The 23,233-nt window shown below is 38.8% G+C and overlaps 1 protein-coding gene across 2 annotated transcripts in view; it reads right to left on the bottom strand.

Annotated features, from left to right (window-relative positions):
- LARP4B (La ribonucleoprotein 4B) overlaps positions 1-23,233 on the bottom strand; it is a 64,037-nt gene that overhangs the window by 23,592 nt on the left and 17,212 nt on the right. The window contains exons 1-11 of one of the 2 annotated variants that reach the window (XM_063452245.1): positions 22,674-23,230; positions 20,595-20,742; positions 15,596-15,757; positions 12,375-12,456; positions 11,869-12,005; positions 11,606-11,709; positions 6,828-6,938; positions 6,257-6,310; positions 5,921-6,130; positions 5,175-5,281; positions 4,274-4,525 (exon numbers count right to left, since the gene is read on the bottom strand). In XM_063452245.1, the coding sequence (XP_063308315.1) occupies positions 4,274-4,525; positions 5,175-5,281; positions 5,921-6,130; positions 6,257-6,310; positions 6,828-6,938; positions 11,606-11,709; positions 11,869-12,005; positions 12,375-12,456; positions 15,596-15,757; positions 20,595-20,742; positions 22,674-23,204 (1,898 nt within the window). In that variant the 5' untranslated portion in view covers positions 23,205-23,230. Of the gene's footprint in view, positions 1-4,273; positions 4,526-5,174; positions 5,282-5,920; positions 6,131-6,256; positions 6,311-6,827; positions 6,939-11,605; positions 11,710-11,868; positions 12,006-12,374; positions 12,457-15,595; positions 15,758-20,594; positions 20,743-22,673; positions 23,231-23,233 lie in introns of those variants that run through there. The other variant, XM_063452246.1, reaches the window with a different exon arrangement.

The raw sequence follows: 23,233 nt of genomic DNA, 5'->3' as shown, positions 1-23,233 counted from the left end.
CAACCTCAGCCGACGGACTGGAGAAGCAGGCCTCCAAGATGGCGGCCACAAGCGATGACTACACTCCTGGAAAGCAGCAGCAGCCTGCATCACCAGACCTCAACCTACCGGTGAGAGACTCTCTGGACGCGATTTTTGCTAAATTTTGGACCCAGCTACTGGCCCACACACTACTAGCTGCTGCCATACCTCTCACTAGCCCACCTACAGCACCAGCAGGCAGCTCCAAGAGGATTGGTAAACCTCAGAAGGGCGCCAAAAAACGCCAAGCCCCAGCAACTCGCATGAATCGCCCACCTGGACAGAGGGCAATGAGAGGATTGACCCGCAGGTACCGGCCACACAAGCGGAGGGCCGCAGACACCACACGGAAACACGCGCCAGACCCATGCACAGCCCAACGCACCCGCTCGCCGGGAAAGACCCTGGACCTGAAAGTACCCCAGGTTCGTGGCAGGAAGGTACCAGCCCTCACACTGACCCAGGGCCGAAGAGGCACCATGTCCACAAAGGGCTGCTTAGCCGGCTTGCTGTATACCCTCGACTGCTCCTACACCCACCTGCGTGCAGGAATCGGATGATCTGTCTGGCTGGGAGAGGCAGCTGCACTGTGAGGTTGGAACTGCACACAGCGGGACTAGATTGTTTATAATATACCTGGACACTCCACGACCTAATTGAACTCTAGGTAATGTGTTGCCCTATGCGGGGGTAGGCGGACTACATCTCCTGGTACCTGGTACTGGTACCTAATAAGCATTATAGCCTACTTAATTCCTAGCCCTATATTTTATTTTATTTTATAATCCTGATTACCACCACTAGCATCTACACACGTTGGACCCAACACCTGTCTAATATCTCAGGCTCAACATACCTCACGCAACCCAGTACACCAGACCCACTAGACTAGCCTATCTTACTAAATATGTTTTCTTACCTTCATAACTTTATCAACATGCCTAGGATTCTGAACTGCCTAATCGAATCATCCTGTCAAATGTGTAACCTAGACATGCTTTGCTTAGCTTGTAATCTACCTTGCTTAACAAAAAATGAGCAGAATGCTAAAATGCCTTGTAACTTGTAAATGTCTAATCAACTGCCTGATCAGTGCTTTGCGTTTTCTGTTCTGTTCCACATAATATGCAGTTACTAAAATGTACACAACTTTTCTTTTTCCTAAAAATGTGCTATGACCTTACATGCCAGACATTTGTAATACCGATGTTTATGAGGCTAGCAATAGCTGTTGTGGCATTGCCATCCTGTTTGTACAACCTATGCACAAATAAAATAAAGAATTAAAAAAAAAAAAAAAATCAAACTGAACCCCCAAAATTTTCAGGATGAGAAAAAAAAATAAAATAATGGAGAGTTATGACTGAAAGACAGTGTCTTACCATCGACCCTCAGTTTAAAACTCATCTGTCATACCTTAGAGGAACACTATGGTCACCTAAATTACTTTAGCTAAATAAAGCAGTTTTAGTGTATAGATCATTCCCCTGCAATTTCACTGCTCAATTCACGGTCATTTAGGAGTTAAATCACTTTGTTTCTCTTTATGCAGCCCTAGCCACACCTCCCCTGGCTATGATTGACAGAGCCTGCATTAAAAAAAAACTGGTTTCACTTTCAAACAGATGTAATTTACCTTAAATAATTGTACCTCAATCTCTAAATTGAAATTGAATCACATACAGGAGACTTGCAGGGTCTAGCAAGCTATTAACATAGCAGGGGATAAGAAAATCTTAATTAAACAGAACTTGCAATAATGAAAGCCTAAATAGGGCTCTCTTTACAGGAAGTGTTTATGGAAGGCTGTGCAAGTCACATGCAGGGAGGTGTGACTAGGGTTCATAAACAAAGGGATTTAACTCCTAAATGGCAGAGGATTGAGCAGTGAGGCTGCAGGGGCATGTTCTATACACCAAAACTGCTTCATTAAGCTAAAGTTGTTCAGGTGACTATAGTGTCCCTTTAAAGACAGCACTCAATTCTGTTCATACATCTGATAGTTTTAACAGCCATGCTTGTATGCAATTTACTGTGATTTTAAAAATACTCATCCAACGATAATGCATTGTTTCTTATATAATGGTTACTTTTATAACAATAGCATGAGGCAAAGTTATTCTGCCATTGTAACTTTGACACCAATAGTTTATAAAATCTAGATCGCTTTTACAAACATGAATACAATGTTTTAAAGCTACAGTGCTTATAAAACCATTTGATAATGGCTCAATGTGGGTTTCTGATTAAAAATAAATCAGAAACCTGTTTGTTTATCAAACCAGTATAGAAACCAGTACAGAGTATAAAAGGTTTATATGAACAGATTCGTGTTAGTGAGCATATAGGACATTGGGGGCTGTTATAAAGTGCTGCTCAAAGCACCACAAGAACTTTAGCTTAATGAAATGGTATAAGTGAATTGATCAATGCTCTGCCACTTTGGAGATAGATCACTTTGTTAATGGAGCCATAGCACAACTCCCCTGGCTGTGATTTAACACCGCCCCCTACAAACCTTTCCTTTTAGCTGCACCCTAGATCCTGCAGCAGCCTTCTGTGTGTGATTAAAGTTCAATTCACAGAGCAAGCAATTATAAGGTCTTAAGTAAACACACATGCTGCAAGATTGGTTTCTCATGAAGGCTGTGTGAGTCTCAGTCAGGGAAGGGTTGGCATGTCTCCATAAACAAGTGATTTAACTCCTAAATGGCAGCTAACTGAGCAATGACACTACAGGGGCATGATTTGTACTCCACAACTGCTTCTTCTTGTTCTGGGGCTTAGACCATTTCTTTAACTGGTTTCTAAATGAGGGCAGATCATCATAGGAATAGTAATACATAACTACACAGCTAAGGATTAGCTTACAGTGACGTGGGCTATAAATATTGAACAGTGAACGAATTAATTAACGTTTTGGTGGGTTGTTTTGAGGAATTTAAATGTTATGCTATTTTTTGAGAATTGCAGGATTTGTGTGAAAATAAAGGTTTATCCTGCTTCAACATGGATCAAATGGATATAAACTCTTAAGATTGTAACTTATAGAAATACGTTTGACATTTTTGTAGGTTTATAGCGCCCACTGAAACTGCTACACATTACCTAGCATTAAAGGACCACTTTAGTGCCAGGAAAACATACTCGTTTTCCTGGCACTAGAGTGCCCTGAGGGTGCCCCCACCCTCAGGGACCCACTCCCGCCGGGCTCTGGGGGGAGGAAGGGGTTAAACTTACCTCTTTCTCCAGCGCCGGGCGGGGAGCTTTCCTCCTCCTCCTCCTCTTCTTCTTCCTCGCGATGTCATCGGCTGAATGCGCATGTGTGGCAGGAGCCGCGCTCGCATTCAGCCAGTCGCATAGGAAAGCATTCATAATGCTTTCCTATGGACGCTTGCGTGCTCTCACTGTGATTTTCACAGTGAGAAGCACGCAAGCGCCTCTAGCGGCTGTCAATGAGACAGCCACTAGAGGCTCTGGAGGCTGGCTTAACCCTCAGTATAAACATAGCAGTTTCTCTGAAACTGCTATGTTTATAAAAAAAAAGGGTAAAAGCTAGCTGGACCTGGCACCCAGACCACTTCATTAAGCTGAAGTGGTCTGGGTGCCTAGAGTGGTCCTTTAAAGGGACACTATAGTCAGAATTGAGCAGTGAGGCTGTAGGGCATGATCTATACACTTAAACGGCTTCATTAAGCTAAAGTTGTTTTGGTGACTATAGGGTCCATTTAATAATGTATGAAACCAACATACTAACACGATGGGATTCCAAATGTAAAAGCACACTCTGGGGAGAATTTATCACTCTTAATGTACACTACACCAGGCCTTCCAAACCCAGTCATCAAAACTGCAAAAATCGTCAGCATATATGTAGTATATATAGACATAAGAAAGTATGATTCTGTAACAAAGACAAATCCAGATGATGTCTCTTGAACGGTCACAGAATTTCCCAAACAAGCAGTTTGTGTATTACTCCATGTACGTTTTTTTTTTTTTTTTTTTAATTTAAAAAGAAGTTGATTTTGCAGACGTTTTTTCACCATTATCATTTATTTATACAGCTTCAAATTGAACAGTGTTCGATTCCTTGAGTATGTATCAAAACAGATTGAGACACAGAAAAACTACTATAGCAGGATTAAGTGCTCTGGTTGCAAACTCACAAATCATTAAACACAAATGAAAAATAACACCAAGTGAACACATAATAGACCGGTTTTAGTGTGATTTATTTCCTAAACCTTACCTCCCTCTGCCGAGACCAGGAGAGGTTTCAATACTAGTGGGTTCTACTCGACCAGTACCAATATCTCTCTTAACAAACGTAGATGCATTTTGCATTCGCGTTCTGGTTTGTCCAGGTTGCCGCGTTGGTGCCCCTCGGACACCATTGATAAGTCTGTCAGTAGTAAAGTTGAAGATAGTTGAACCATCAAGGAGTGCTGGCCCTCTGTCTGTAGTAGGTATCGTATGTCTCAGATGTGATTTGCCAGGGTTCCTGCAGACATTCATGAACAGTTGCAAAAGTATTAAAATTTATTATTTATAAAAAAAAAAAAAGTTGGTTTTAAGCAACTGGGCTCAAAACTTACTGTATTAAAGGAAGGACCTTTCCAGAGTTATATGTCCTATTCTTATTCTCTAGGAGAAGCATGTAATTGAACCATTTCACTAGCATGCATGCGTTCCGGGCCAGTGAGGGGGAGGAAGGGAGGGTTTCTTTATTTAGGAAAAAAAAAAAAAAAAGAGACCAATGCTCACGGAGGGAGCGCTATTTGGGATGGAGTGTAGAGCTAGCTTCACCTGGCAGGTGCTCTGCCTGGAAAGGAAAGATTTTAACGTCTGTTGTCAGCATGTAGTGCAGGCTAACAGACATAATTTATGCACAGAACTGACATTAGGCAGCCCGTGAATTAAGTCAACTAGCCCCCAGCAAACAACTAAACATCTTTATGTACGAGAAGCATTTCAAGCCAAAACACTGAAAATACAGACTTTACCCAATCTTGCGGTTATTAGGCATTGAAACTTTAATACATACATTCTTACTGGCCCATATGGGGTTAAAATAAGTTATAAGGAAAGACATTTTTGTATCCATTTCTTGACACACTTTCATTGCAATAGAAGAATATATTTTTACTTGCCTACTCCTAGGTGTATAAGGTCGCAGAGAGGATAATGGTGAAGCTGCTGGCTTGAAAGTAGGAGATGTAAACCCATTAATGAACCCAGCATTGGGGAATGGTGCCACCTAAATGATATAAAATGTATTAAAAATCTGGCTCACGACATAACTGATTAGACACCTATAAAACATTTTAGCCTGTGTATAGTGAATGTCTAAATTGATTTTATCTACCAACAAACAACTTTTATATTTTAAAGATAGATATAGGCACCAGGAACATAAAAAACAAGCAGCTGATTTAAGCCATATACAATACTTTTGGTCAATGATCTTACATAAGATTGACAAGGCATGCTTGCAATTTAAGGGGCACTAAACCATCTAACCAGAGGGACATTCATTAATTAACAGAGAATGGTTCACCAATCGCAACACTCTTAGGCAGTGAAATTACTATTGCTAAAGGTCCGTTAATTACGCATTATCAATGCAGCCAAGATGGGAACATCTTTTAATAACAAACACTTCATGGGTTTTATTTTAAAATGTGAGAAAATGCAGAGCACTCTAGGCAGCCGAATTACTATAGCATGCTTAGAGTGTTCCTTAAGGGGAATGTAACTCTGGGTTGCACAGTTTTCTACAAAAAAATATGTCAGCACCCTCGTTATCCATCAAAGTAACACATCACTACTAACCCATTCTTCAATTTGTGTGTTTAATATGCCTATTGAACTGAAAAACAATCCTAAAAATACATACCAGTGAAGGGTCCAAATAGCTGTGCGCAGTTGACCAGGTTTGCGGCGTAATTAGGCTGTAGAGTGGAAACTGTTGTTGTGGACTATACACTGGAGGTATGTAGAAAGATGTTGTATAGCGTTGTTGCGTGTACAGGTTCATGTCTAGTGGTCTATAACCATTCTTTGGCAAAAATGTATTGATAGCTATAGCCTTCGCCTTGATCCTTGCCTGAAATTCAAAAGACACATTAAATACAAATAATGCTTCAGTGACATGGGGGTGGGGGTGAAGAATAATACAAAATACAATTTTTTTTAATTAAAAGTAGTCATCTCTATATCTATGGAAACTTACTTTGATAGGTTTTCCTTGAAATGTTTTTACTTCTTCTCTAAGGTACTTGTAAGCCTAAAGTATAAGGAAATCGAATTTGTTAGTTATAAGAAAAGAATTCATAATCATATATAAAAATACACACACAACTAAATTAGATTAGCCAACACAAATCACAGGTTAACGGAGGAGATAAACTCAAGAAAATCTGTAGTTACACAAATACAAAACATATATTTAACTCAAACTATGCAGTATTTATGAAATTAAAGAGGAACATTAATTTCTTAATTTTTACCACAATCTTACAGCACTGAGGGTCGGGTCTTATAAATGCGATTACTTTTACAAAGCATTGTAGTTCTAAGCTAGAGAGTGAGGTGGATGCTCTGCGCCATATCAATCGTACAACCATGCAAATAGTTGGTGCTTAGACTAACCTCTAAGTCACAATGTACACTTCACAACAACTTCCAAGCACTACCTGCAACATAACATCTGACCATGGCAATAATTACATATCTGCATTTATGTAGTATATGTAAACAAAAGAACAGGTCCCCCTGAAATGAGGAAGCTGTAAACACTTTACCTGCTGTGCATCTGCTTCAGATTCAAACGTAATGAACCAATTGTCATTATAGGCAAATTCACAATTAATAAACTTAGGCAAGTTTTCTCCCTTGAAAAGGGCTTCCACCTCCTGAAAAAAAAACAAAAAAACAAAAAACAAAGCACGAGTCAAGCACCCAAAATAACATGATATGTAGAAACTGAGGATACTAAAGACAGATATTTGTGATTGATTAAATGGACAAAGAAAAAGTATAAACATCTCCTAAGTCACATTTCAATCAGTTTAACAGAAGTAAATCTATAAAGAAAGTTAAAACAATACTTCAAATATCGGCTTTAGTTATTATAGTGCCCAAAGCAGAGTAACTAGAGTAATTAACTGTTGAACGGTTTGACAAAATACCAGGGTCCGGGGGGTGGAGCCTGGCAGCCAAGATGGACAGACGTGCTGTCCTTTAGCATTAGCACAAAGAACCCTAAAACTACAAAACCCCACGCTGGTTACAGCGAACCAACCACGGAGGACTGGCCGGTAAAGAGTGGGAACAAAACGACACTGGGAAATCTGTGCCAACAGCAAAGAAACCGAGGCATATGGCTGTGAGGCCTAGCATGTGTGGTGACCTGATGCCTGGGGGAGGCGGCCGATCTCCCGACATGGGGGTCCCCACTGGGGAAGCCAGTGGGGCATCTCCCGATGCATCGACCGCCGCATGGCACGCCTAAGATGGCCGCCGAGCCTGAATGCACGAACCTCTCGGAGAGCCCTGAGATCCAAGCCTGGAGAGCAAACTTCGAGAACAGATTCGATATGGTGCCAAGCCTTCTGGGAACGCATCCGTCAACGTACCCAGGAAACCGTCCTGCCTAGGTCAAGTACTTGCAAGAAGGGGAAGCCCACCAACCGCATACGCAGCCTACAGTACCCTCACAACCCGAAGATACCTCGGGCGAGCAACCCTGAAAAAAGGAGACGAAAGCTCCCGACGCAAACAGGGAAGACTCTTCCTGGTGCACAGAAACCAGAGAGAGCCACGCTGCGGCCCATACCCAGCCACCAAACCGCAATACGATACCGGGCCCCACCAAGAAACCAGTGGACTCATGCCTTCCAAGGTCGACAGCCTGCCACAGATAGGTGTCGGTTAAACAGCCTCATGCAGGTCCCTTGGGGTCAAGCTTTATATTAAGGGCTTGGGATACATTGACTTGCTACTCCACCATAAGCAATAACTCTGCTAGCCTAGTTTCTCCCTCTGCTCGATTTATTGTGGGGGTGCAACCCAGTGGTTATTTTATTACATTTTATTCCATCCTGCATCTTATCTAACTGTATAATGCATTCATTTGTTATGTTTTACTTTATTTAGCATCCATGTGAGTAAAATCCATGGCATCCAAGCAAAGTTAATGTTCCTTACAGGTTATCTACGTTATACCTATCGTGCCTAATAACTTGCATGACTTTAAACTACTAATCCCATTTAAGCATCCTCAGGCATCAACCTGTTTACTTACAAAAATGTGCAGTACAATCCCATGAATACTCTAATGTTAAATGCAAATGTTTTAAAAAAGAAAAAAAGTGCTGTGAACCTGACATATTATGTACGCTATTAGATAATTGTTTGTGATGCCCAGCGCAATGTCTCTGTTAATGTGTATATCCTGTAAAGCACTACAAAAATAATAATAATAAAAAAAAAAAAAAATACCAGGGTCCCCTAGATACCTGCTGCCTCCCTGCTAACAGAAGCTCCTTGCAGGACATGCTAGCCATGCTGAGCAGTTATGAATTGCCAGACATAGCTCAGTGGCAAGAGATTCTGGCAGCAGGTGCCCGGCAGACACCAATTAACCCATCAAACGTACAAAGGTTTGAATACTAATCACGGGAGGCAACAGCAAGACCATGAAATCTAAAGTTTTTAAATTTCATGGACTTACACAAGCTGCAATTTACATCTACAGACATCAAAATAGGCTACAAGTTACAAATGTGCCACTACAGTGGGAACTGCACACATCGGATGTGTTCCAAGAAGCACATGCTAAATTGCCATATTGCTCAGCATTTTACAAACTATATACGGAAAGTGGGACATAATATAATGCTGCTAGTGTGTTCTATGCCATCTTAGATTAAGTGGGCTCTAGAGCCCACTTAATCTAAGATGGCATAGAATGCCCTACATATATTTGATGTGAGCATATTTCCCTGCTCATACCAGGAAAGCAAGGTATCCTAGTATCCCCGAACATAGACAAGCGCACCAGAGCAGGGAATCCCTCAAATTTATGTTTGGGAAAATTTCCCCCATTAGGATGTTGAAATCAGCAAGTGAATTCTTCTGCAGACATGACCATAGTTAACTTCTAACACTATTTGTAGTGTAAGGATTGGGATTAGAATTAAAGTTATTATTACGGTTTGGTATAGAATTAGGGTATGGGTTAGGATTAAGGTGAGGTTTATTACTAAATTTAGGGCTAGATTTGGTTTAGAATTAGGGTTTAGTTAAGGACGGACTAAAGGGACATTACACTCACAAGAACGAGTGCAGCTTAGTACAGTGGTTATGGTGTCTATAGGGGTCCATGCAGGCTTTTAAACGTAAACTCTGTCGCTTCAGAGAAAAGGCAGCATTTACATTGCTGCCTAGTAACACATCTAGTGGCACTCAGTCGGCCACAAGAGGCGCTTCCTACTCCAGTTTTGCAGCACCTACGTTCAGCATCTCCACACTCCGCATTGATCTGCTGAATGCTCTCCAATAGAGATGCATTGATTGCAGCACAGCATTTTGCAGCGCATGGACAATAGCATTCCAATGTTTTCCTATAGGAAAGATTGAGGATCTGAGACATTGAGGCGAAGCCAGCCACGGCAAGGGAGAAAAGGTAGGTAAATCATCTTTCAACTCCACAGAGAGGTGACGATCACCTAAACAGCCACTGCAGGACTATAGTGTAAGGAGTTTGTATTCCTAACACTATAGTGTTCGTTTAGGGATTTAGATTGGGATTAAGATAGTTACTTTGCAAAGATATACAAATGGGGTATCATTCTTCTCAGGAGATGTTGCAGAGTATAGTTTAGATAATTTTATTAGCAGAAAAATACAATGTGTGTGTAAAAATAAAAAGTAATACCACAAACTTGAAGAAAAAAAAAAAATCACCACAATAAAGATAGATTAAAAAAACCTTGTTATAAGGGTGTATGTTAAATATCACAAAATACAATTTTACTCCAATATTTAGCAGATATTGGCAGTTAAATGGCTTCATAACTGTTAAAATAACCTTGGGTAAATAACAGCGATGTCGACTTTATAAACATTTTTTTGTTACTGCTCTTCAAGCTTAAAATAGCTGTGCAATACAGGCAGACTACCGTATATACTCGTGTATAAGTCGAGAAATTTTAGTCGTAAACTTATTAAAACGCAGAGTCGACTTATCCATGGGTCAGTGTTGGTTTCGACAGAATTTTGTACATTGAATGCAGACAATGTCGACTCCCGAACACCGTTCCCCTAGCTGATCTGGAAGTTGAACGGGCACAAGTTTCAGCGGGATTCGAGGGGTTGCGTAGTCGACCATGTACCACTGCCTGCGTTCAGGAGACAAGTTTGTTTGAACATGTGCGTTCGTATATGCGAATGGCAGCCACCCAGGGAATGCTTGCTTGTGGTTAACAGCCAGGGGTGGTCAGTGATCACAAGGTGTTAACAAGGGGGACCATACAGAGTCTGTTCAGTAACAATTCCATTTGAATGCAGGGGGAGATCAGACGAAACGAGGTACAAATAAGGGAACACGTACCCTCGACTTATTCACGAGTCATCGCATATTTCACAATTGTTGGTCAAAAAACTGCATTCTACTGAGACGTAATCGACTAACACACGCGTATATAAGGTAGTCTAAAGTACGAGCGAATCTGATCTGGCAGAGGTATTCAGTGGGAGTACAGGAGCTCCGTGACAAGGACAAATAAAATTAGTTTGTTGTGCATTACTTTTCATATACTGCACTAATTATGTACATTATTGTCAAAACTAAAAAGAATTTGTTATAATGCATAATTTCTGCATTCTAAATTAAAATTTCTGCGATCATGTAACATCAAAGCCATTTCTGTCCTTTAAGTGCCCACATACATAATCTATATCATTAAAGAGAAACCATTAAATAACAGTGGAATAAATCTATAGCTCAAATTCAAGGTTTTGTTTTGGTTCAGAAAGATGACAACTGCCGCCATCCTTGAGTGGCTGACTAGCTGAGTTACCATTGAGAAAACACAAACTAAACTGCAAAGACTCTTCAATATAAAGTGGAAATTGCAATATTTAACAGTTCTTCACGTACATGTTGACCGATGACCTATTGGATAGAATTTTCCAGTAAAAAAGAAAGATGGAGTACAGATAAAAATTCACCTGCTGGGTCCATTACATATTAAACTTCTCACCCACAAGGACGGTCCAGATTAGAAATATCAAGCATCTCCTTTCTGCACAAAAGATTCAGAAACCCTAGGCCTACCATCTAAGGAGCAATAAATACCCTCTAGGCACAGTAAGGATTTACATCAGCATAATGCTGTAATTTGATACACAGGCATGGTGGGATAGAAATCACAATGAAGGGGGAGCACAAAACCAACTGCAGGTCTTATGATTAATTCCTAATCAAGTCTAAAATACATTTTGAGATTGAAAAAAAAAAAAAAATTCTGAAAATGACAAAATTTGCATCAACAAAAATGACAACATTGAGTCTTACTTCAATGGGTGTAGACTCAGGAACCTCTCGTAATATCACAATGCACCGATTCTGGTTTGGTCTGACCTTCTCGCCTTTCTCATCCACTTGTACCAAAGGCAAAGCTGTATTGAGTAATAAAACAGATGCTTAGAGTCTGACAAAAAATAAATAAAAAGATGAGCATGACATCAACTCTCATGAGTTCTCTGCAAGATGTCAGCCTGTTCTTTTATGCAGGTTTTATTTACAAGACTCAATAGGTGTTCATTTATTTTACTCACATCTCAACACATCCACTATTAGGTCCATATCCGTGCTGAGTTTCTTGACATGGTCAAGGTTAGCTACAGTCAAAATTGGCACATATTGATCACTGTCCATTTGTGATATAAGGTACATATCACTGGCAAGATTCTCTCTGCAAATAAAATCAAACATGCTTTTAAAAATGTAAATACAACAAACAAATGTGGCAATTTAGCATTACTTGGAATCGGTGTCTAGTCAGTTTCCTTATCTTGGATACGAAAAAGGTCACTTTTGTCAAGTGGATCTGCCAAAAATTAGATATTTTTATACCGAGATTGATAAAGTTAACCATAAAAATAAATAAAAAAATATATATATTTATTAACCCATTTAAGGCATGTGTGTGCATGGCCACTGCACAACAGTTTTTATAAGAAAATAAAAAGGGGCACTATCCAGAAAAACAACTAAACTCTTCTTTGTGAGAAACCCACATCAAATTCTGAGATAGTGAGGCTGACTTTACATTTGCACATACCGAGATAAACAAAATTCCAGTGTTTTCTTAAGAATATCACGCAGGTCCTCTTGACCTTCTAGCGGTGGTAGATCATTTGCTCCTGAATGACAAATAGGATACAAAAAAAAAATAATGTATTAACCATTTGCCTGATTTCAGCAATCAAGTTCCAGTGATATCAGCAGCCATCCAGCAGACCACTAGATTTAGTGAAATGCCTACTGTACATTGATATAATTTAATTACATAACTTGATCAAATTAGACAACTTCTGCACATGGTCAATCATTAGACAACCACAAATAAGTTTATTTTTTCTGCAAAACTAATCCAAAACTGTATTTATAGAATACATACAATGCCACCTTGTGTTCAATGGTGTGTACAGCAGGGGGGGGGGGATTAGATCAGGTATATTATAAACGTTCCCTTTCATATACATATATCACTCTCCATTTTTGGCAGAGTCTACACTAAAGCAAATCTAGTGTTCGCTCTTGCATGGGACATTATCATGAGGGCTGAGGAATTGGTTCGCAAAATCTTCACCTCCAACTTAAAAAATTATTACATTAGTAGGCAACATTGTAGAAACCTTTTGGAAAATATGTATTTCCAAAGTTTGATGGCTGAAAACATCAGTCTTTTTTAGAATAATGCCATAAAATTACATATCACTAGAAAGACACAGCATGGAATCATGTCCTTGAATTTGTTATTTATTTATTTTTAGACTATTTCAATAAATGTCAGGTTTTATTTTATCATGGACTGCATCTGCTTTTTACATGATTTGGGCGTTAGCCGATGTCTCCCTTGCGATTCTGCTGAACTAGTTCATGCTGGGATTGGCTACCCCTGCTCTGGATGCTGGGCTCCACTGTCCACTAAGTGGTAAGCGTTTATATTAATTTCAAATATGTTATGTGCATCATGATACATTTAGATTGTGGCTTTGTGGAGCGAATCTGGCTGGATTCTGGAATTATTTCTGGACTCCTTTTTTGTGTTTGTTAGTATGAGTCAGCTGCCATTTCCATTTAAGAGATTAGAACTCATTCAGGTCTCGAGTGTCAAGATAGCCACTGGATTTTTGTTGTGTACAATTTGTTGGCCACAGATTTTTCACTGTTATTTAATGGTTTCTCTTTAATGATATAGATTATGTATGTGGGCACTTAAAGGACAGAAATGGCTCTGATATTTTGAACGTGTTGGAATTTCACAGATAACTCAAAGAAAAGAGCAGAGCCTAAATATAGATATGAGGCACAATAGTGGTAGGAAAAAATGGGGGATAACCCCTAAATTGTTAACTTGTTTGAATAAAAAAAGAAGAAAAAACTACCATTAAGTGTCTCAACATCATGATAGATATTGTCACAAATGAAATGAAAGTTAAAAAATAACTTTTAATGGATATACTAAAATGAAAGAGTGTAAAAGATAAAACCAAAAAGCACAAGGCTAAATTAATGTCCTATAAACTGGCTAAGGCACCCTCCAATAGGAGAAATAGCAAGGAAAGTATCAATGCAAAGAAATAAGATACTTAATAGTAGGGATCGACCTATTATCGGTTTTACCGATATAATCGTCCGATATTCGGTATTTTCGGCACACACTGCATTATATACACACACACACACACTATACAAACACACTGCATTATATACACACACACTATACAAACACACTGTGTATATAATGCAGTGTGTTTGTGTAGTGTGTTTATATAATGCAGTGTGCAGCGTGTGTATATAATGCAGTGTTTGCATAGTGTGTGTGTGTATATAATGCAGTGTTTGTATAGTGTGTTTATATAATGCACACTACACAAACATGCTGCATTATATACACACACACTGCATTCATTATATACACACACTACACAAACACACACACACACACTTTGCATTTAGTATATACAGCATTCACTTCACGCACACTACCCACACACTCTGCTTTCACTATATACACACACACACACACACACAACCACAGCTCCCCTGTCTAAACACACTGCATCCACTACACGTGGCATGTATATTTTGTGCATTTACCTTTAGAACTAGTTTTTATTTTCCAAAATGGTAAATGTACAGAATATCGGCAAATTATATTGGCTATCGGCCTGAAAGTTCACAGAATATCGGTATCGGCTCGAAAAAAAAAATCAATATCGGTCGATCCCTACTTAATAGTATAGAAATGAAACACTTGCTATAAACAGTGTAGCTAACTTAATAGAGGGGAGAGTGCAGTGCTTGTATCCTCTAAACTCCTCCTGCAGAACAGAGTCTGCTGGATATGGAAGAAATGCCTCTTGTGCTCAAGTAGTTAAACAGCACACCAATATGGTTGCAAAACTGCTGCACTAGTGGTGAAGAGGCAGAGAATGCCTGTGAATAGGGAGGTGTAAGAGGCAGTAACAAGCGAGGATTTAATGTAGTAATCGATAGAAATAGAGAATTGAGAAAATCCTGACGCTGGATTAGATAACGAATTTAAGTGCCTTCGAGGGCACCCCTTAATAACTGCCTATACTGTTTCTCTTAACCCCCCATAGAGAAATAACAGACAGAGTATAGGACTAAGAAGGCATGCCTATTTATACGAGCAAGTTCGCTAGCGAGATCGCGGCTGTGTAAGTGCAGCAGCAGAGGTATATCTACCTTCCGGTTAGGAAAGATACTATTAAGATGCATAACCGAACACTAATCTTTGTACCAATGGATGTAACCTTTAACTATCCTCAGGTGTCTTTGTTATTGTTAAATCATTGCGCCTCTGTCAAAGGCATTATTGCATGTGTATTTTACTCGCACTGTTCGATTGACTTAAAAATAAATATTGTTAAAAAAAAAAAAAAAAGTTGAGTCTGTGTAACTCCCCCAAAAAGAAGGAAGAGATTAGAATGGGCTAAAACCATGTGTATTGGTCTGAGGAAAAGTGTTATAGTCATCTGAAGTAATGAGACCAGAATAGCGGAGAAATTTAAATAAATAAAAATATTGCTATTAAATGCCAACTAGAAACTGTAAGATCTGCAACTACTTCACTTCCAAAACTGAAATTCTGCTGCAGCCTCACTCTTCCTTTGAAAGAGACAAACAACCTGGGTCAAATGTGTTTGTACAGGTTGTATCCTTCGTTAAAAAAGGAAGCAAAGGATAGAAACAAGGACTTCAACATTTTGTCCATAAAGTACACAGAATGTTATCTGTATGAAGAGTTACCTGAATGGGTGGTTTCATGCATAGATTCATATTCTGAGTTTCCCAGAGATATAGTATTCATATCGGTTGGGTCTGACACAGAAATGGATTGAGATGGTTCATGTAAAACGGTTAACACTGCATTCTGACCCTTTTTGTTTCCGTCACTGTTGGCATCCAGTCCTGAAAAATAAAGAGAGACGGTTTTGCCAGGTAATTAACTTTTTAACTTAAGTAGTGCCAACTAGTAAGGTACTATTAACACTGGATTATATTTCACTGCTTAGAAGAATGGGGAAAGTTTAAAAGGTGTTCTAAACATGGTGTTTGAAGTTTGCCTAAAGAAAACCTTGACAACCACACATTTGTGCTGCACAATTCTATAAAGAATACAAATTGAGAAAAATACCTAAACAAATTCTTTTTTTTCGTCAATCTGTATTTTATTGAGGCATAATAGATGGGGTACAGAATAAAGAGTGAGGGAAGGTTGCAGTTCAAATACAGTGCAGGGATCAACAACAATGGCATCTAACATTCCCATAGCATCAATACCTCTTTTTTTTTTTAATATAATGATTTAGGGTCGCAGTTGTAAACAGGTTTAGGCTATATGCAATTGGAGTCGCTTAACGTTAACTAGTTGGATGAGAAGCATGCCACGTATGTCATATCTAAACAAATTCTGTACATTGCTAGTACAGAGGACCAAATAACCCTTCCCTTTGTTTATGTTATATTTTCTGCATAATTATTTAGCACAACTTAAGCACTGCATAGAAAAAAAAATTGCAACTTCTAAATGGCAGAGAACGGAGCAGTGAGACTGTAGGGGCATGATCTATACACCCAGACCTCTTCATTAAAGGGACACTGTAGGCACCCAGACCATTATCTGACGCTGGACGTCCTCACGCTCTGCATGAGGACCTCCTGTGTCAGATTTTCCCCATAGGAAAGCATTGATTCAATGCTTTCCTATGAGGAGGTCTAATACGCGCGCAGCATTTGCAGCACATGCACATTAGACCCTGCTCGTCGAGGGACATCAGCGCTGGGATCAGATAAATAAAGGGTTATTAACAGTTTATTTATCGGGGAGGGGAAGCACAAGGGAGGGTGGAGGCAGAGGGACCGGTACTGACAGGAATACAGCTTTATATTCCTGACATTACAGTATCCCATTAAGCTAAAGTTGGTTTGCCAACTATAGTGTCCCTTTAATTATCTTTAGTTTTTGTGGAAGCCTTTCCTTTTTATATTCTCCCTGGTATAAGATGACACATTAGTGCTTCAGTTGAAATAACCCAAAACTATGTTCCAATGTCACATGTAAGGAGAACGTGTGCAAACATGGCCTTCTAACAGCATCCTCTTCATTCTTATAAGTTATAAAAGTGGAATGAAAAAATTAAAAACAAAAAACAAACATTGAATTCTGCATGTTTGTGCAAAAAAATTCCAGTACAGAGGACCCCCAAATTTATAGTGGCTCCTTTTTTTCTTTTTTTTACAGAAAAGCAAACAGATTTAACCCCTTAACGCCATTACGGCGTTCTATGCCGTCCCGCATTAAATGGGCTTTAAAGCCGTTGCGGCGGCTTAGAACGCCGTAACTGCTTTTAGCCCCAGGAGCTGGGTACTTACCTCCGCCGCGAGCCTCTTCGGGAGGACTGCCTGACAGCCCAGGCAGTCCTCCCACGGCAAATCAGGCCCCCTATATCTGGCTGTGGATCTGCCAGCAGGGGGACCGTCTGAAATGTCAGACAGTTCCACTGCTGGTGGGTAGTGTAAAAAAATAAAAATAAAAATGTTTAAAATTAAAATGTGTGTGTGTGTATTATATTTATATATATACACACACACACCCCCCCACATTGTGTGTGTGTATATATATATATATATATATATATATATATATATATATATATATATATATATATATATATATATATATATATATATATATACACACACACACACACATATACCATATATATGTAACGTCACACGTAGTGTATTTTAATGTTAATATAAGTACATATATTATTAAAATACACTTAGAATGACGTTACATATATAATATATTTTGTTTATATATACACGTATAATTACAATAAAAAATAAAACTATTTTTAAATAAATTATATATACATATGTAATCTCATTCTAACTTATTTTGTTAATATATAAGTAACAAAATACACTTAGAATGACATTCTATATATAAAATACAAATAACTGCAAATATTTAAATATATAGAATTACATAAATAGCTACACAAGTATACACGTAGAATTTAAATACATATATGTATAAATATTAAAATTCTACGTGTTTATTTAAGTAATCTTTTAACATAATTATGTGATTTAATTAAATAAAATTTGATTGACGTGCCTGACAACCCAGGCAGAAAGTGCAGAGAATTTAATTTGCACGCACTATATTTAACCCTGTATCTTTCCAAGACACCATAAAATCTGTACATGGGGGTATTGTTTTACTCGGGAGACTTCGCTGAACACAAATATTAGTGTTTCAAAATGGTAACTTGTATTACAACGATGATATATTTAGTAAAAGTGAAGTTTTTTTGCATTTTTCACACATGAACGGAACTTTTACGGACGATATTATTGTTGTAATAGGTTTTACTGTTTTGAAACACTTATGTTTGTGTTCAGTGAAGTCTCCCAAGTATAACAGTACCCCCTATGTACAGGTTTTATGGTGTTTTGGAAAGTTACAGAGTCAAATATAAATATTTAGTAACCACAGTCAAAAACACTGGCCAAATATTGGTATTTTTCTTTTTTCACACAAAAACAAATATGAACGCTAACTTTGGCCACTGTTTGTTACTAGGTGGCTACTAAAAAAGACTGGACATACCCCACTTGCAATACCTTGGGTTGTCTACTTTTGCAAACGGTATGCCATCATGGGAGTAATTCTCATTCCTGGGCTACTACATAGTCTCAAAAGTAACATTACTTATCTAGCAAATTTCAATTTAAAAAAAAAAAACTGAAAAATGGAATGTGCTATATTTGACCATGTAACTTTCCAAAACACCGTAAAAACTGTTAATGGGGGTACTGTTTTACTTGTGAGACTTAGCTTTAACTGCAAAAACATTTGGATTCAGCAAACAGTATTATGACATTTACAGCTAAAACAGCTACATATTTTTTTTGAAAAAAATCTTAATTTCTCATTTATTTTAATTTTATTCATAATAAATTATGTATAAAATATGAATAGTTCATTAGAAATTAAAGCCCAGTTTCTACTGAACAAAATGATATATAAGTATGGGTGCACTTCATATGAAAGAGGTGAATTGCGGTTGAACAGACATAGCGCAAATTCCAGTTTTTGTTTACATTTTTTTTTTTTTTTTTATCAGAACGTGGACTATTGACTGTCCTGAAGGGATTAAGAAATTTTGCCAAAAATGAACATACAACACCACACACAAAAACCAAACAAAAAATAAAAACCCACCCCCCCCCCCCCCCCCCCCGCCCAATTTTTTTTTAATAAATATATAAATAATTATTTTCTTTATAGAATAGAACAAATTCCAGGTTGGAATATAGGAATGTCAAACTGATCCCCCTAAAAGATAGTGTACTGAAATGCATAATTATCTGCCCAGTTACAGCTAGCTAAGAATTATGCAAGCGGTTGTCCGACAGCTGAGATGGCAAGAGCTTAAGATCCTTCGAATAAGCTAGTTAACCAAGTTCAAAAGCTACCACCACAACTTCACATTATTACAAAGTTCACGGTGCAGAGAATGCTCTGCCCAGCACGGAGAGTAGCTTAGAACTACAGCTATTTGTAAGTGTACATGAAGTAGTGGGCTGCAGCTCCACTGATGAGTGAACATAGACATTGGGCTGTGTGTAAACAGATAACCGCAATGGTATGGCTCTTATGAGTTTATGGAATAAGAATAGACTCCATAGAACATAAAACGGTCCTGATTAACTGTCTCTTCCAGGTCAGGAAACTGTATACCTGCATCTGAAATCTGTCCCACTACATATTATGTTTACAGGGAAGTTCCATTGCATTTTTAATATTTTTAATTATTGTTTTATCTATAAGATGCATTAAAATAATTTTTTTGCCTTATAAACTAAATATGAGAACACCGGGACAAAAGGGCAAGCAACTTTCCCTTTGGTAGGTCCCCCTCAGGTCTCACATACATTTTAGTTCACTTGTCCCAAATCTAGTGGCATAGTGAATCCTAGCCAGTGAGACAGACAGATGCTAACCAAAAGGTCTGTCCTATCCCCATACCATCGGTGGTCCGCGATATTGGAGACCTTCTCCTTCGCCCCGCAAAGGCCGCAGAAGTTTCTGCGCTAAATTACAATGGCGACGCGACCAGAGGCAGACTCACAAGGCCTCACCGCACGCTGTATACAACTTGAGGCCCAAAACGCAGAGCTGCAACTCAACCAGACCCTGCTCACTAACCGTATGGACGTGATGGAGGATCGTCACAGGAACCGGAACATTAAGATAAGAGGTGTACCTGAGACTGTGTCTCAAGAAGACTTACCAAGCTACCTCAGTAGACACCTCGCCTCCTTACTCACACCACAGGAGGCGAAGGCAGTTTTAACAGATGGAGCCTACCATGTCCTGTAACTTTTGCACGCAAAAAAATTAAGAATTTAAATTAAAAAAGAAGCACACATAATCAATAAATTCAGGTTTATTTGTAACAGTTTGTTCTACCATTTAATTCGATTTTGGCCATCATATACTCCTATCTCAAAAAAAAAGTGGGCAGAGGGTGTCTCCCCACTGTGAGGATCTCCTAGGGCATATGCATGCATGCATGCATAATATATATATATATATATATATATATATATATATATAAAATTGACAACGCTACTTTTGGGTTTGAAGATGCATCAAATGACATTCCTAAAAGCAAATATCTCATTGTACTTGTGCGTTATATGAAAGATGTGGTAAGATACAACATACCTTCTTTAGAGGAATCTGGAGGTTCATCAGGCAACTCCTCCCAAGACTGGCCCACAGTCCCATCAGCAGTACCGCCTGCTTCCACATGCAACATGTGATTTCCCCATACTTTAGCATTGGGGTTCAACTCGGAAACCTTTGTTGATTCCTACAATCAAAAACAAATCATCCTAAGTAAGTGTGCTTTTATTTTACAATTACAAATAGCACCATTGGAAACAGCACTTTGAGGACACCAGATTTATTGGTCCCTTTTATAGATGCATGTAGAGCATAAAATATATGTCTCATGGTGAGCAATGGTAGTTGTCAACAGTTTAGAATTACACAACGTACATTTAATTCTAGGGATGCACCGAAATTGTCGGCCGAAAATGGGCCTCTCTCGTTTCAGACAAAAACGGGTCAAATTTGCCACAAAAAAAAAAAAAAAAAAAAAAAAAAAGGTATTTTCATATTTTTTTTGTTTTTGTAGTGCATAGTTTAACAGACATGCTTGCATTAACAATTCAGATTATATATCACAATGAAAGATCGTAATGAAAAGTCAAGAATACTGCACTTGGGACAGAACACAATGGGACATGGGAGGGGGAGAGCAAAGAACACCATGGGAGGGGGAGAGCAAAGAACACCATGGGAGGGGGAGAGCAAAGAACACCATGGGAGGGGGAGAGCAAAGAACACCATGGGAGGGGGAGAGCAAAGAACACCATGGGAGGGGGAGAGCAAAGAACACCATGGGAGGGGGAGAGCAAAGAACACCATGGGAGGGGGAGAGCAAAGAACACCATGGGAGGGGGAGTGCAAAGAACACTATGGGTGGGGGGAAGCAAAGAACCCTATGGGAGGGGGGAAGCAAAGAACCCTATGGGAGGGGGGAAGCAAAGAACCCTATGGGAGGGGGGAAGCAAAGAACCCTATGGGAGGGGGAAGCAAAGAACACTATGGGACGGGGAAGCAAAGAACCCTATGGGAGGGGGAAGAAAAGAATACTATGGGACGGGGTGGGGGGGACACTATTGGACTGGGGAGTAGGGGGAAGAACACTAAAAAAGACGGAGGGGAGGATCACTAAAAGAGAAGCGAGAAGGGAAGTTTTTCATATTTAATTAAATTAAAAAGTCTAATATTAAATATTACAATTATAGGAAAAAAATTTTTTTAAATCATTGGGGGGGGGGGGGGAGGAAGAGGGGATGTAATATTCGGTTTCGGCCCAGAAATTTCATTTTGGTGCATCCCTATTTAATTCACTTATTTCATTACAGTTATTACAATGATTACACACCCTATTCTGTCCTGTTTAATGACAGACCACACAAATGCCTCCAGAAAAACCCTCAGTATACATCAATCTGAGGACAGCTTGAGGACATACTATATATCTTCCTAGTCTGGGCATAAAATTGATGAAAGTCAAATTATTGGGCTGCAGCCAAAAGAAAAAGAAAAGAAAGGTGTGGTGGAGATACAAATGGTTCCTGCAATGTTACATTTTAATGGATAGCATAAACATGTTAAATGTTCTTAGAAAACAATTGTATTTGGAAAATGCAGATAATCAAATTAAACTTAAAATGGCTTCTAACCCATGCTCCACCAGTACAGTTAATGTTTTCAGACACCTTTGGCATAATATGATGTCAAAATGACACTGTGAATACCAGGTTCCTCAATCTTGCACTGCTGAGACAAACAAGACAACCCCAAATTACTCTCCAAACATCTAATCACATCAGTTTACTTTAATGTTATATACTGCCAGACCGAATCAATATCAGAAACAATGAGCAATAAATATGTCCACAAAGATACCAAAATGGAGAAAAGTGTATTTTAATTTATATATGTGTAATTATATCCACCCAGGAAATTATAGTAAAGGGTTAAAAACTTTGTTTTCCTATTATCATAGTTTCCCTTTAAAGTACTATACAGATTTTACCTCAAAATAGGCTAGTATTTAATATTTTAATTTTGATTCATTTGCCAGATTCACTCACACACAGATTAGACCTAACACACAACTTAGCCACAAGTTGTTAGAAATATGGGCGGGGAACATTAAAGACTCACAGATTCACTGCAGGTTTCAGGCCATCCCCAAATACTGTTATTTTCTGGAGCCATCATCTGAAAAGCATATTTTCCTGTTGTGATATCGGTGACGTGAATGTTTCCAGGATTGCAGTGGTATTGGCTGCTACCGTTTAAGTCTTCTGAAAGCTCATGCCATAAATAATCACCTTTGCAGTCAGGGTGAGTCATAAAATGTTCATCAGATATCACACAATACAAAGGCAAATCATTCCTGTCAGCGTCATACTGTATTTTTGACCTATTCTGAGACTCTTTGAGAACATCTTGCATTAGATCTAATACGCGTGTTTCACTGCTTGGCACACAATCATTGGTATCACTGAAGCAGTGAGACATTTGATGAATTTCATAAGATGGTGTTGCTGCATATTGATCAACCTGGTCTTGGTCATAATTTGAGCTGCTTGTGCAATATTCAACTTGCTCATTTAATTCATTGTTGTGGTCATTGCACGGATTTTCATACTCTGCATTGATTAATAGATCACCAGCCATTTCGGTTAGCATTTGTACAATGTCATATTTAGTCTGGAGTT

Source organism: Pelobates fuscus, chromosome 4 (genome assembly GCF_036172605.1).
Source record: "Pelobates fuscus isolate aPelFus1 chromosome 4, aPelFus1.pri, whole genome shotgun sequence".
Lineage (NCBI taxonomy): Eukaryota > Metazoa > Chordata > Amphibia > Anura > Pelobatidae > Pelobates > Pelobates fuscus.
This window is presented reverse-complemented; position numbering and strand designations above follow the sequence as displayed.